General features: G+C 38.6%; 1 protein-coding gene across 2 annotated transcripts in view; it reads left to right on the forward strand.

The window, feature by feature from the left end:
- The first annotated feature begins 330 nt into the window (after positions 1–330).
- The window catches only part of nos1 (nitric oxide synthase 1), a 52,665-nt gene continuing 39,064 nt past the window's right edge, over positions 331–13,931 (forward strand). The window contains exons 1-3 of one of the 2 annotated variants that reach the window (XM_023343705.1): positions 331–523; positions 5,284–6,047; positions 9,118–9,220. In XM_023343705.1, the coding sequence (XP_023199473.1) occupies positions 5,350–6,047; positions 9,118–9,220 (801 nt within the window). In that variant the 5' untranslated portion in view covers positions 331–523; positions 5,284–5,349. The remainder of the gene's footprint in view (positions 524–5,283; positions 6,048–9,117; positions 9,221–13,931) is intronic. The other variant, XM_005803833.2, reaches the window with a different exon arrangement.

Genomic DNA, 13,931 nt, shown 5'->3' on the forward strand with positions numbered 1-13,931 from the left:
TATTTATCACTGGAATGTTGTAAACTGAGTTTTAAAGTAATTATTTGGTGGAAATTAAATGGACCAAGTCAAGTTTGTAAAGTAAGTTGAGTATTTTGAGCTTCAGAAAACTTTCAGTATAATGTTTGTTTACCCAGTTGGCCAGAATTTTTTGTCTGCCTTCCTGCTTTCCGTGCAAAACCACAGAAGCCAATAACGTGTGGAATGTGAGTTGAGTCGACTGTTGCGCATTCACTGACGTTGACGGCTACCTAACCCACCTGCAGTAGATTTCAATGCGCGCGCACGGCTCCCTCCCAGCCTCGTCACAGAGGCTCCCGTCGCTTGGTATTTAAATAGCGCCCCTGCGCGCAGAGAGCCACAAGCATGCCTCGTCTCTAGAGAGGCAGGGCGCGACTTGGAGACGCGTTGGTCCAGAGAGAGAGGGAGAGAACTGTGCAGCCGCTGCTGAAGCAGAGCGCAGGAGTTTTATCCCAACTTCACTGCTGCAGGTCGTTGAGACACAGCGACCTTGTTCTCAGGGGTAAGTTCCTGCTGCTGAAATATCTCAGCCCGCTGTCGTTGTTTCTCTCCTCCAGTGTCCGTGTTTATCCAAGCTGCGCATTCCACTGTTATATGACGATGTTGATCATGAGGAGTGATGAAAGTAATCTAGAAATTATTTAAACGATGCAAATTTACAGCCTTTTGCCTCCGAGTGTGGTCTGTCAAATTCTGCAAAAGTGACTTCACTTGTTGCTGATGAAAATAACGCTAGATTTGCGATTGATGGGGAAAATCCTGTTTTTCTCCTTCTCTACACTTACGCAAGAAAGGACGGCAATGAAAACCAAACATTTTTTTTAAAAGAATTGTTTTTGGCGTTTTGTTTAGGTGAAAAATGACATGTAAAAAAATGAAATCTATTTGGACATTTATCTATGTGCTCGTGAGTAATTGTTGTGATTGGTAACAATACGGAGTGATTTTCTTCTTATTATTTTTTTGATTTGCGGTAAATTCAAGGAGTTATATTTTACGTGTTCGACAAATTCGACAAATGCATTTCTGAAACCAAAAGTTCACATTTGAAACTTTGCATTGTTCATTTCGTTGCTGTCTTAACATGAACCCAAAATAACTTGCCCCTTTTTACGTATGCTCGGATTAAACAAAAAATATGCTAGAAATTATGCAGAACGGCCTTTGATCCCCGTTTACTTTTTAAATTCATATCCCCCCTATGAATGAAAAACGCTAGTTAATTCACTTTCTTTTTCACGTTCTGCAATGTGCAACCATAACATTAGATGTTGAAAGCACATTTTCACACATCGACTGAAAACGGAGAATAGGTGACCTTGTGGCTCCAGAAGGCACAAGAAGCTGGCCGGCAACCTTTTTTTAAAAAAAAATGTTATAGAAAACTGATATTTGTTTATATCCATGAATTCTCAATCTATGAAAGCAAATAAATGCCCTGATTTGGAAGGAAATGAAATGATTTCCAGTTGCTATGAAACCAATCAAGAATTAACATAACAGACGACTTTGGGTTGTCGTCTGTACTGGTAATGTTGGTGAGTGTAGCAATTATCTAATTTGTGACTCCATATTTGTGCGCCCCTCCACCTTCCGCCCCCTTCCGTCTCCTTTATCATCCATGTCAGTTGCCAGAAGGTATGTAACCCTTAATTAATATGTGCTTGCTGTTGTTAATGGTTTTTTTTTTAAATCCCTTTTTAGTCATACCCTTCCAGACACAGCAGTATTCCCAGAAAAGACCCTGATCCCGATATTCAGAGCACATTCACCTTCCATTTCCTCATCGTCTCTGGTTATTTCTTATCTCAGTGGGGGGGGGGGGGCGTTGCACATATAGAGAATTAAAGGGCCGCCAGATTAAGTTATTCCAGCCTGAGCCAAATATGAGTTCACAGTATTCATCATAAATGAGTGGTTGACGCCATGAACTGAGGACACCGCTCTTTGATCTGTGGGTGTCTAAAAGTGCGACTTGTCCACATGAATATACTGGTGTGTACAGAACTTTTTGTATGACAAGCATGTGGGGAAAGACGTCAGAATCAACTTTACTGAGAATGTTTGTGGCACATCTGTAATACCTGAAAGTGAGGCGTGAGAACGGGAAACTGCTGGAAAAGCTGAACGCTGACCTTGGTGCTGAATTATTCCCGCTGCGCGCTCAGTGCCTGCCCTCCATGCGCCGACAGCGCGCGCAGAGCGGCGGCTCTCCTGTTTCTCCGACACGCGGCACATTCCTTGCACGCCACCCACGCGGTGAGATGCGAGATTTTCAATGAAAAAACGCAACTCGTTCAAGCGGCTTTGCATTAAAAAGAAGAAAGAAAAAACAAACAAGGGTGATGGAGCTGAATGTGCAGTTAATTTACAATACAGACGTAATCATTTTTCTTTAGCTATTTACAAAACAGGCGCTGTTGAAATGTTTATCCAAGTCTGCTAAATTTAGGCATGCTGTATCCATGTCATTGTCACATTTGAGTACAAATAAAGTCCAGATTGACTTTTTATTCAAACATTTTCAACGGTTTTAAATGGAAAACCTTTACTATATTACAGTTTTTTTTAATGTGACCTATACAAGTATTAGATTGCTAATGAAAATATGCTTTGTTGTCTACAGTGTTTTGTGTGTGTTTTTCTTCTGCTGCTTATGCAGCGGAGGGTGCGAAGCTAACTAGATTTGAAAATGCACTACAAAAATTCTGATATTACTTGTGCACATCTGACATTGGAAGCCAAAAGTGAATGTCTGTTCAGCTGTTGTGACTCAGGGGGATTCGTCTTACAAAACCTCTGAACAGAGGGCAGCAGCACTTTCATTTAAGGAACAGGAAAAAACAGCTGCTACCTTCCTTCGTACTTCATTCAAATAATTTTTTCAAGTTTGTTTTCAGAACAAATAATCTTTTTCTAAACCTTTTCCCTATTTAGAGGTGGAACAGACATTTGGGTTAACTTGTGACCTTAACATTTTTGAATAGAGGTGTTTTTATGGCGCAATCTGATTTTCACAAGCATTTATTGCTTCTTCATTTGATTAAATTTTACAACTAATTGGCAAACATTCCTGTAATCTTCTTTGGACAATTGTTTAGGCATAAAGTTTTGGTAAAAAGTAATCAGGTATATTTGCTGGGGCATTGGAGCACACCGGAGCATGTGCCTCATTGTCACAGTAAAATTGATATTGTTCAACCTATGATTTGAATGTTGCATTATTGATCCTGGTATCTGATGTATAAGATGGGGGTTTTGTGTTTTTGGACGATTCAGAGAAAAAAAGATCCGTTGACACTATGATCTGAGCGGTGCGGATCTATACAACAGTTTAAAAATGGATTGATCTGTTCCATTTACTTTGAAACTATGAGCATACTAGAGAAACGTACAAGCAGACTGGAGAGCTATGAAAATGTACATGGAGGTTAGGTCACTTGAGAGAGGCCTGTTTACGATTCTAAAAGATAAGGCTCTCTTGTATTGCAGCCCTCATAAACAGGATTCAAATTTAAAGTGCTTTTCAGAAAACAAAGGAACAGAGGAAAGGAAAATTATTATAAAGATGAAAAATGACAAAATGGAACCTTTTAATCATCAGGAAAACAGAAGCTTAGCTGTACTCATTTTTAGACAAAAAAGCTAAAACTGTATTCATTAAATCTTTTACAGAATATGAGAAAACACAGTCAACTGTAATGCTTTTAGTCCTATTTTAAGGTACCCAACAGTTGCTCCATGTAATAGGTTTGTAGTTAATTGGTTCCAGACCTGAGAAGCAGATAAATGAAATGTGCTCTCCCTTTAAGTTCTGAAAGTTGAGTCAACTCTAAGTGGTGTTGCAGGTTCATATAGATTTAGTGGCAAGACCATTTAATACTTTATTGACCATTAATCAGTTTTTATCCTTTAACTAGCATTTAGGCCAGGAATTGAACTGGCAACAACTGGGTAGGACTGTAGCCTCTGTATGTGGTGTGTTTGAACAACCACTGATCAACAGTGAGGTGATTTTATTTAAAAAAAATTAATAAATAAAAAGCAATTTTCAAATAAAGCACCAAAATATTGTTGAAAAATTAATTAGAAACAACTACTGTAGCTCCCTATTTTAAAAACAACTTTTTCCTTTTAAATATTAAGAAACCTTTGCAAGAAAATGTAGCAATAATGCATCTTATTGCATGTTTCTTTAAGTGATTTCATTCGATGTTACTAATTGGTTGCTTAGTCTCTAAAGATTGTTTAAGTCCCATTAGAATGTTAAGTTTGTATCCACATTACTAATGCTCTTTAGCATAATTGTGGCAAATAATTGAATGTTGTGGAGATTTCCAAACAGAAATAATCTGGAATTTATTTACAATATTCTAAATATTTGCTTTTCAAATTATTTGATACATGCATCTGTTCTAATGCAGTTCCCTCAGTGTGCAGAGGTTAAAACAGGTTTTAACAGATGGTAATTTCTGCTTGAGAACATCACCTGCAAGATAACTCCCCTGAAAGCAAACTATGCTACAGATCCTAGTCTGAATTCTTTTTATTTTTCTTACTATTACATCTGTTATGGTACTAAAAATATATCTGGGTAATAAAGGATGCACTTTCACCACGTGACTTTACAAAAAAACATGGTCACAAGACCATTTTAGCAGGCATTGATAAGCACTAAATAGATATTTAGTAAATTAACAATCCATTTTTTGCAGCTGTGTATAGTAGCAGTGGCTGCTATGGTGATTCTACAGGAAGCAATGTTGGGCTTGGAAATTGATCTTGATGCAGCATATAAACTGACTTGAGATGATTTCTAAAGAACTTTGATAATTGATTCCTACCCCTAAATCTGCCCTGGTCATTCTTACAAATCATTTTCAGAAATCCATGCAATTTTCTTGGACATTGTGCACATCTCTTAAACATTTTACTGAAGCTGGAGAGAATGTGTAAGTATCTCTGGATGAGAGATTTTAATTAAATCCTGTAAAGAGAAAAATGGAAAATACCGTACACAAATAAATAACCAGTCAGTTTTTATGTGATGTAATCAGCCATGTGTATGTGGATTCTCTACTTATTGTAAATTATAAAAGCAAAATCAAAAAACCACATGATCCCTGACTTGCTTCTTGTTTTTTAGATGAAAATATAGAGTAAACTTTTACATAAAGTTTTGGCTACCAGCTTTAATAACTTCTGTACCCATTTGACTGACTTATCAGTTTAACTAAAATCATTTCTGTTTCCTCTTTTCAGAAACATTCCTGGGGGAAACAGTACAAGTGAACACATAGACACAAGTCACACGCACACACAAGCACAATGCAGGAGTCGGAGCCCACAGTCTGCCAGCTGCAGCCCAACATCATCTCAGTGCGCCTTTTCAAGAGGAAGGTTGGTGGTTTGGGCTTCCTGGTGAAGCAGAGGGTGTCCAAGCCGCCTGTCATTGTGTCAGACTTGATTCGCGGCGGAGCAGCAGAAGAGTGTGGCCTGGTGCAGGTGGGCGACATAGTGCTAGCCGTCAATAACAAACCCCTGGTAGACCTTTCGTATGAGCGAGCGTTGGAGACTTTGAAAAATGTGTCGCCTGAGAGCCATGCTGTGCTCATCCTCCGAGGGCCCGAAGGGTTTACCACCCACCTGGAGACCACCCTGACCAGAGACGGCCGCCAGCGCACAGTGAGGATCACCCGGCCTGCCTTCCCACCCTCAAAGTCCTTCGATCAGTGGTCCCCTCTCAGTGCATACAGCCCTGGGCAGCAGCTCAGCAAGGAGCCCCAGCTGAGGGCCATTGAAAACCTGTCCTCTCCTTCCATCACTCAAACGCTCTTGCAAAGGGGAGGGATGCAGGGCCAGGACGGGGGCCGCGGAGCTCTCCTGTGCAACGGGCTGGAAGAAAACAATGACCTGCTTAAGGAGATTGAACCGGTGTTGCATCTCATCAAAAACAGCAAAAAGGAGATTAACGGTGAAGGCCAGCGGAATGCTGGGAGAAGAGATGCAGAGATTCAAGTGGCATGGTAATTTCTAATGTGATAAGTCATTATTGATCCCTTAATTTAACTGTCTTTTGCCTTTATTCCCCTCCAAGCTTATGACTGGAGTTAGCAGTTAGCAGTTGGAATTAGAAGTGAAACCCTTGTGGGGGAGATGTTATTGGCTTACACAAGAGCCTGCACCTGGTCTGGTTTCAGAAAGAATTCCTATTCACTCTGTCACCATGCAGTCTCTGAACAGCCTGGCACATCTGTGTTGCATTAGTTGTTACATCCAGGCTGTCAGCACTGTGACTCAGAGTACAGTGGTGTACATAATTCATGTCTGCATGCTGGCCTCCAGTAAACCCCACTTAAAGTGACAGTATTTGGAATATATTTGTCAGCTGCTTTTCTTAATTCGCTAAGCCAGCTACGATGGCTCCATTAAATGACTTACATCAGTTTGGCAGCTTTCCCTTAATTGTGAGGCTTGTGGCAAAATCCAACAAATTTGAAATGCATGGCAGAATTGAAATAATTTGCATGGGATATGTTAGTATTCTGCATAAGTAAGTATATTAGGGTTTTTTTGTCAGCTTGTGAGAGATTTAAAGTTCACAGCTTGGAGGAATTCAGTAGATAAATGTCAGGGCATTAGTTCAGTTGTCCAGGATGTCCTACGAGGAAAATCTAATCAGGAACATTTTCCAGATGGTCATTAAGGTTGCACTTAACTATAGAATACTTGAAGTACTGTAAGCTTAAGTACTCATTTGGGACGAGGTTTCACAAGATCCTTCAGGAAAAAGTAATGAAAATCAATGTTTGACTTTGCCTAAATGGTCTGCACAGTGTTCTGTTATTGACATATCAGCTATCTGCTCCCACAGCCTAGTGAAATCACATTGAGGTTGCAGTCTGCTTTTGATCAATATCTCATTTTTTACCCACCAGTGAAACTCTTTTTGTCCATCATAAATATGCTTTAAGTGATTTGTTGCTTTCTGTGGATATGTATACAGCATAACAAACAAATACGGGAGTTATGTTTTGAATAGTTTCAGATGAGTTCACATGAAATGGATTCAAACACAGTTGAAAACTAAAAATCAGAGGGTATTCAGGTGTAAGATGATGTGGTTAAAATTGGTCTTTATTTGCAGTGTCCAAAAATGAGAACTTAACCTTCAAGAAGGCACCTAACATTTTAAAATGTATTTTAAAATGCAATTTGAGGTTGAATGACGGTCTTTTTATAAAATACTCGGCAGCAAAACTAAAGTTGATCAGACTTGCAAACTAAACCCTAAAAATATGTAAACTGTTTCTTCACCCTTGTGATGAGTCATAGTAAAGTGGTTCTCTTGGTTGTGTTCAGCATGAGATGGAATTATTTGATTCTTCTGCAACATCAGTCACTACGTGTTACACAGACAGTAAACACATGACTCCTATTTGGGTCAGAAACCATTTCCAGGATTAAGGAACAGATTGTGGAAGTTTTTACTCTGTAGACGTTCAAACCAACAAGCTGAAATTCTGAATAATCTTTTGTTTTTGTTTTTTTGCAAAGTTTCACTTAATTTTATTTTTTACTTACTTATTCTTAAGAAATCCTCCTACTTCTTGTTTGGTCTCAGACCTCAATGGTTTTATACTCCTGATCCTTTACCCTTCCTGATGAAGCCGTAACTCAATCAACTAATTTTATAACGGTACACAATATGATCTTATAAATTAGTTCTTAATTGTGAGGCTATAACTCCAAAAATATAGTCAAGGTAGAAAAAATAAGATAATTTGAATGTCTGCATGTCTCTTTGGGATCTTCTGCAGTAATGACAAGGGTTGTACAGGAAATACTCAGCAAAAACAGACGTATTAAAGCCAAACTTCCTCATTCAAAAGCACAATTGTGGTCTGAGTGTGTAACAGGGCATGCCAAAATCAACATTTTATGCACAATCAAGTTAAAGTTACCAGAGAGTACATTTCAGCAATCAGTAGAAGTTATATTTTAAGTTTTTTTGGCTTCTGATAAAGATCTCAACTGAAAATGAACATAAAAAACTGGTTATTTTTAACATAAATTTTCATGTATTTCCGGGTAATCTTTCCACAGTAACGTTTCTGGAATCAGTTTTTAAAGACCTATTGTCAGGAACAGAAAAGCATGGAACAATGGCCCTTGCTTGTTTTCAGCAGAGAAGGAGGTATATTTTCACAGCTCCACGTCAGGCAGATGATGCTCTGCGTCAGTCAGCAGTAATCGCAAATGACACATGCGACTTCTCCCATTGTTTCAGCCCGTTTGAACTCCAACTCTGCAGCGTCGGAAAGAATATGCTTTCCCAAATTGTGGCAATAATGAGATGGAATGTGACGGGAAGTGTGAAAGAGAAAAAGGATTGAGGATTTTCAATTGGCACGGACACGTGCTCATGGTGATGGCAAGGAAAGATGGGCGGGATGGTGGTAGGGGGGTTGAGTGTGTGAAAGACTGTAGGAGGCGAAATGTGTGTGGGCGTTTTTGAATGGAGGAAACCAAACTTAAACAGGGAAATTAGTTGTTTTTTTTCCCCAAGTCCTGTGTTCTTCAGTGTGGTGGCAGCTCCAAATCCCACCCACAATCCCATTTTCACAGCTCAGATTGAGATATCGCACAATTATGCACAATCCTTCTTCACTTGTAATATTTCCCTATTGTAATTTTTACACCTCCTGGTTTGTTCAGTGTTTTTATTTAAGAGTCATCTGGATTTAAGCTTGCATTTCTTAGAATTTGCTTGATTAGTTTTGCCACAAAGTTATTTAAATAATCCATTCCTAGCACTACCTGGAGCACTAAACAAATCAGTGCACCTGTATACTTTTGAAAAGACAATCCTGTTTAAGGTTTACCTTTTAGACACAGAAAGCTTTCATAATTTTAATAGCACTGGTGAGCAAACAGTCTTATATCCACAAAACCAAAATTGAGTATTGTTTGCAGTCTGTGTGTGCTTTTAATTGTCTGGGTTTGCTTTTTTGTGAGATTTTTAAATTGAATTGAAAGTACCTTGTGCAAGATCAGAGTGCACACACCTGATGGAAAATTGGGTTTCTCTTCCAGGGACCTCAGTGTGGGAAATGAGACATCCATCCAGCTGGGTTCGGATAATGACAGAATGTTGAAAGACGTGCCAGTGGCAGACCACAATGCTGATATTGACAAGGTAAAAACAAAAGTACAACTAAAACAGCATGTTGAAATAATAGCAATGCTTTAAAAATGAAAACAATCTGAAAATAAGTTTATCCAAATTAGGTGTGAATGACCCACAAATCACGGTTGCTTTTTCTTTGCATTTGTCTGTACTGCAGTTTAAGTCTGGCCAGGCTTTGCTACAGTGTCTTATTTGTAACTCTTTTACATAACTTTTTTGTCACATAACTGCAAACTTCTGTGCATTTTATTTCATGCAGTAGAATAACACAAACTAGTACGTGTGTGAAGCAGAAGGAGAAGGAAACACTTTATTTGTAAATATTTTTAAAATAATGTGTGTGAGGCAGTTGGATTCATCCCACCACCTCTGATGGCACTGATGTCACCAAATGCAGTGCACACAATTTCTTTCAAACCTCACCTAATGAGTAGATACAGTGCAGATGTGTGTAGTTTTACTTCAGCGTAAATCCAGCTGTCCAGTGAAGCATTCAGGTTTGTTAGAGAGGATTAGTGAATAAACAGAATCATAAGAAAAAAGAACATGGCTTGTCAAAGACAAGCCATGTTCTTGTCTGTGAAGACAAGAACATGGCTTCACAGCTGTTTAAGCTGTGAAGAAGCTTAAACAGATTTGGGTTACTAAACAATGTCCCAAATCTGAAGCACTACTCCGTCCATCTGCCAAACATGGGGAAAAAATTATTGCACAGCTACAAATCTACCAAGACATGATTGTCAACTTTAGATGACAGGCTAGAAGAGCAGAACATTCATCAGAAAAGTGGTCAAAAGGACATTGGCACATTTGGAGGAGCTGAGGAGATCCATAGCTTAGGTGGATAAAAATGTTAAGAGGACAAATGTTAGTCATACTTATCACAATTCTGGTCTTTATGGAAGAGTTGCAAACAAAACAAACATTACTGAAGTCGGAATTATGCACATCGATATGCACAACCATATCGATGTGCATATGGTGGTGGCAGCATCATTCTGATCATTTACATTACATTACATCATCTACGTTTCTTTATCAAGGACAAGGAAAGGTTACACCAGGGTGGGACTTCACCTTGCTATTCACAACCGAAGTTCAACGCATATTTTTACAATTTAAAACATGCGTTTTAGTAGGGATATGTCTTTATCATGCATATATCCCTTTTGCACCTGTGCACAAGGTGTCAAACTGTTTGCTGATCCAATCACCTCTGCATTTTATTTTACTGATGATTATTTGTTGTAGTGTTAAATCTGACCTTCCACACAGAAGGATCTCATCATCGGTCTCAGTGATGTGGGTAGTGTCGTAATCTGCACACAGCCCGCATTATCTGCACAATTTTAACGCTTCTCGAGGCTTCATCAATGCAACCGGATGGATTGGAATATTTCCAGTAGACCTAATGAATACATGCAGCTGCAGTACGATTTCTTCCTATCGAATGAACCCTTTTCTTTGACTAATCAATTCTTTCAGACCTACAAAACAGAATGCAGATTCTTTTGGAATATGTGTTTTGTTTTTCATAGAAAAAACAGATTTGAATGGCTAACTGACCTCAGAGGTGAATTTAATATGAAACGTTCTTGCTCAAACCTGAAGTACTTTAAAAATGTATTGAAATGTGCATTTTGGGGAACATAATTGTTACAAAACCATAAATGAGAAATATTACTCCACAGAAAATCTTATTGAACAGTTAGTGGTTTTAGAAAATTGCATGTCTAATTTCTTAAGCTGCCAGAATTTGAGATGACACGCTCACCTGCAATTTAGTTTTCTCTCTGTGGGAAGAGATTGTTCTTAAATCTTCAACCTGAGTTTCTCCTCCATTATGATTAATATATAATCACTCTGCAAAACTATGGCAGCAGATTGTTCTGTAAAATTATAACTGATTTCTGGTGGCACTCGCTTGAAGAAGTCACTGAAGCAGAAAACTGTACCTCACAATCTTTTATTTTTTTTCCTTAAATCCTAAGAAGTGCATAGATATTTTACAATCACCCCTTTTCTCTTCTCAAGCTGTCTGTTTTATCCACTTTCTATCAGCTGTTCCCATCTACCAGATTTTGCCGCTCATCATCTCAATTTCCCATCAAATGTTTTAATTGATGGGTGGAACATTTGCTTCAAATACTTTGGTAATTATGCTCCATCATGGCATTCTCTTAATCAGTTTAGCTGTTATTGTAATTTCTTGTACAGCAGATCCTCTCTTTTCCATCCATACCTCATTCTTGACATTGATATATGTTGATTTGAATCTGATGGGCAGCAGGAAGGAGGACCGGATCATTTAAAGAAAGGAAATATAAAATGGTCTTCATTCTGATAAATTGACCTGTTCTGAGTTGAGAAATACAAGAAAACCTACAGTGGTCAGAATTTATTTTCAACCAGCAGTTGATGTTCACTCTTCATTTATTCATTTGGCTTGCAGCCTCACAGAGGTGTGGACATACATATTCATCTATAATTGATGGATCACAACTTTGGAATAGAGCTGTTTTTAGCAAATTGTCACACAATTCCTGCATTATTCAAAAGTAAATGACAAAAATACCATCAGTTTGTGGCTTGATCCTAACTTTGAACTTTTTTTCTCTGTATTCTGACAAAATATGAAGTTCTGTAAACATGTCAGACCTCGCCAAGCTCGCCTAACATGTCAACTTTATGACAGCAACAATGGAAAAGGTCTGAACAGGTATGTCATGTTTTGAGTGATTGCCAGGACAAAAAGATTGCCTTTTTTTTCTTTAAAAAGAAAATGGTAGATTTAATCTGTTTTGCAGTACATGAGACTTCCTCAAACTGCACAAACTATTTACCTTTTTTCCTGCTGGTGATCAGGAAAGGTTTTGTATATCAGGCCTATTTGACTCAATTGTGTTGCTACCTGAGCTTACAGCTAAAACCTGGCTCAATCTGGGTAGATGATCTCTAGCCCATCAACATAAAGTAACCTGGATGTCTCGATGACAGTCAAAGTTCAAACCTCAAAACTTAGACACCTTCAAATCGCTGTGCATAATAGAACACCTGCACACCTCAAATGGAAGCTATGGTGTAAAAAATAAGAGTTGTTTTACAAAAGATTAGAACTTGTTGCTTTGCTGTACAATGTATTAAAAATACTAGTTGTCAAAAGTATTTATTTCTCTTACCCTTCCTGTTATACTCTTCATCAAGAATACTAACCTTTCTCAAATCACACACATTCATAAGTTGCCCTGAGTTTTGACCTCTAAGGTGAATGGAACTGAGCTTGCTAGTATTGAAAATGTCACAGTCAACTTTACAGGGATCTAGACACAAGTCTGTCAACTAGCATTGGCTTGTATCTTCTATTACTGACTTTCAGCAATGCACCTTATTCCTGGGAGGCTTACTGTGGAAGCGATTATGGGTCTTACTTCTGGCGTCTTACCACCGGAAGTAGCAGTATTTCACTGTAATTTGGAGGTTTCTTTTTCCTAATCTATATTCATGATAGAAGTTACATCTCTTTTCGACTATTGTTCAATATTTAGTAAAGCTTGTATACGGACACGCCGTCTGCTATCTGAGAGATGCTCGGTACAGAGGATCGTAATTGTGAGTTTAATCACGGGGAGCGACAGGAACACGATCGTTAGGTTTTGTAACGGAAACACTTAATTAGCAACGCTGCTAGCAGCTCGTTTCTCTGTAGAGCTGACAGTAATAAAGAAGAGAAAAGCATAGAAGCTGGTTAGAGTTCTGAGCTGCCGTTTTGCACCGAAAGTGTAAAACAACTACAACATTGTGATGTGAATTTCATTTTTCGTTTGAACTTAAAAATAAAGTTCATGAAGTGGCTGCAGCAAGTGTGTTTTATCATGTTTGGGCCAGCAATACATTTTTATAAGACAAAATAAAATATCCGGGTTTATTTAGTCCATCACAACCAGAACCTCGAGGTTCTCCGTTGCTCAGTGTTACTGCAAACCAAGGGAGAAATGACCGCAGCTGCTCTGCTTCAGACCGTAATATGGAGAATCTCCCCATTGGTCTGGGACCAAACCGAATCACACATTAACCTGTTATAGAGAGCAACTTGCCACTGGAAAGTGCCGTAAGATGCCCTTGTGGAGCTCGGGTCACTGTTGTGCTGTTTGTCGCTTTACTCTAATAATCAGGCCAAGTTTCATTTGTGGCAGCAAGTGTGTTTTTAACGTGCTCCCAAAACGAAAGCAGTTTAGGGGCGGTTCCGGTTTGCGGCGGAAGTCGCGCCCATAAATCACGCAAAACCTCATGAGGTCTAGGTGGATACACGGTGCACAGAACTCTCATTGGTAGATGTTTTGCAAATTAATCTGGATTAAAGGCAGCCATATTTGAATTTTAAGGATGGTGTTTGTACGATTTTTGAAGTGTTGCAGATTTTCTGATTGGAAAATTCCATCTTGAGTTAAGAAACAAATGGAAAACTTTACAAAGCAAGCTCTTCTACTTCCACCTCCATTTTTTTCTCAAATCAACTGGATTAAGAATTACAAACTTAGCATGAGATGATCTGTTTTGATTGTTTTTCCTTTTATTATGGCTGACAATTATGTTTCCTTTTTTAAAGTTCTATTTTGACATTTAAAATGTGCATTAGTACGAGGCATAAACTTTAAAGAGTATGCTGACATTCAAAACTTGTACTTGTGGGAAAAAAAATCTGCTAAAGTCTCAAACGTTA

This window comes from Xiphophorus maculatus, chromosome 12, assembly GCF_002775205.1.
Source record: "Xiphophorus maculatus strain JP 163 A chromosome 12, X_maculatus-5.0-male, whole genome shotgun sequence".
Classification (NCBI taxonomy): domain Eukaryota; kingdom Metazoa; phylum Chordata; class Actinopteri; order Cyprinodontiformes; family Poeciliidae; genus Xiphophorus; species Xiphophorus maculatus.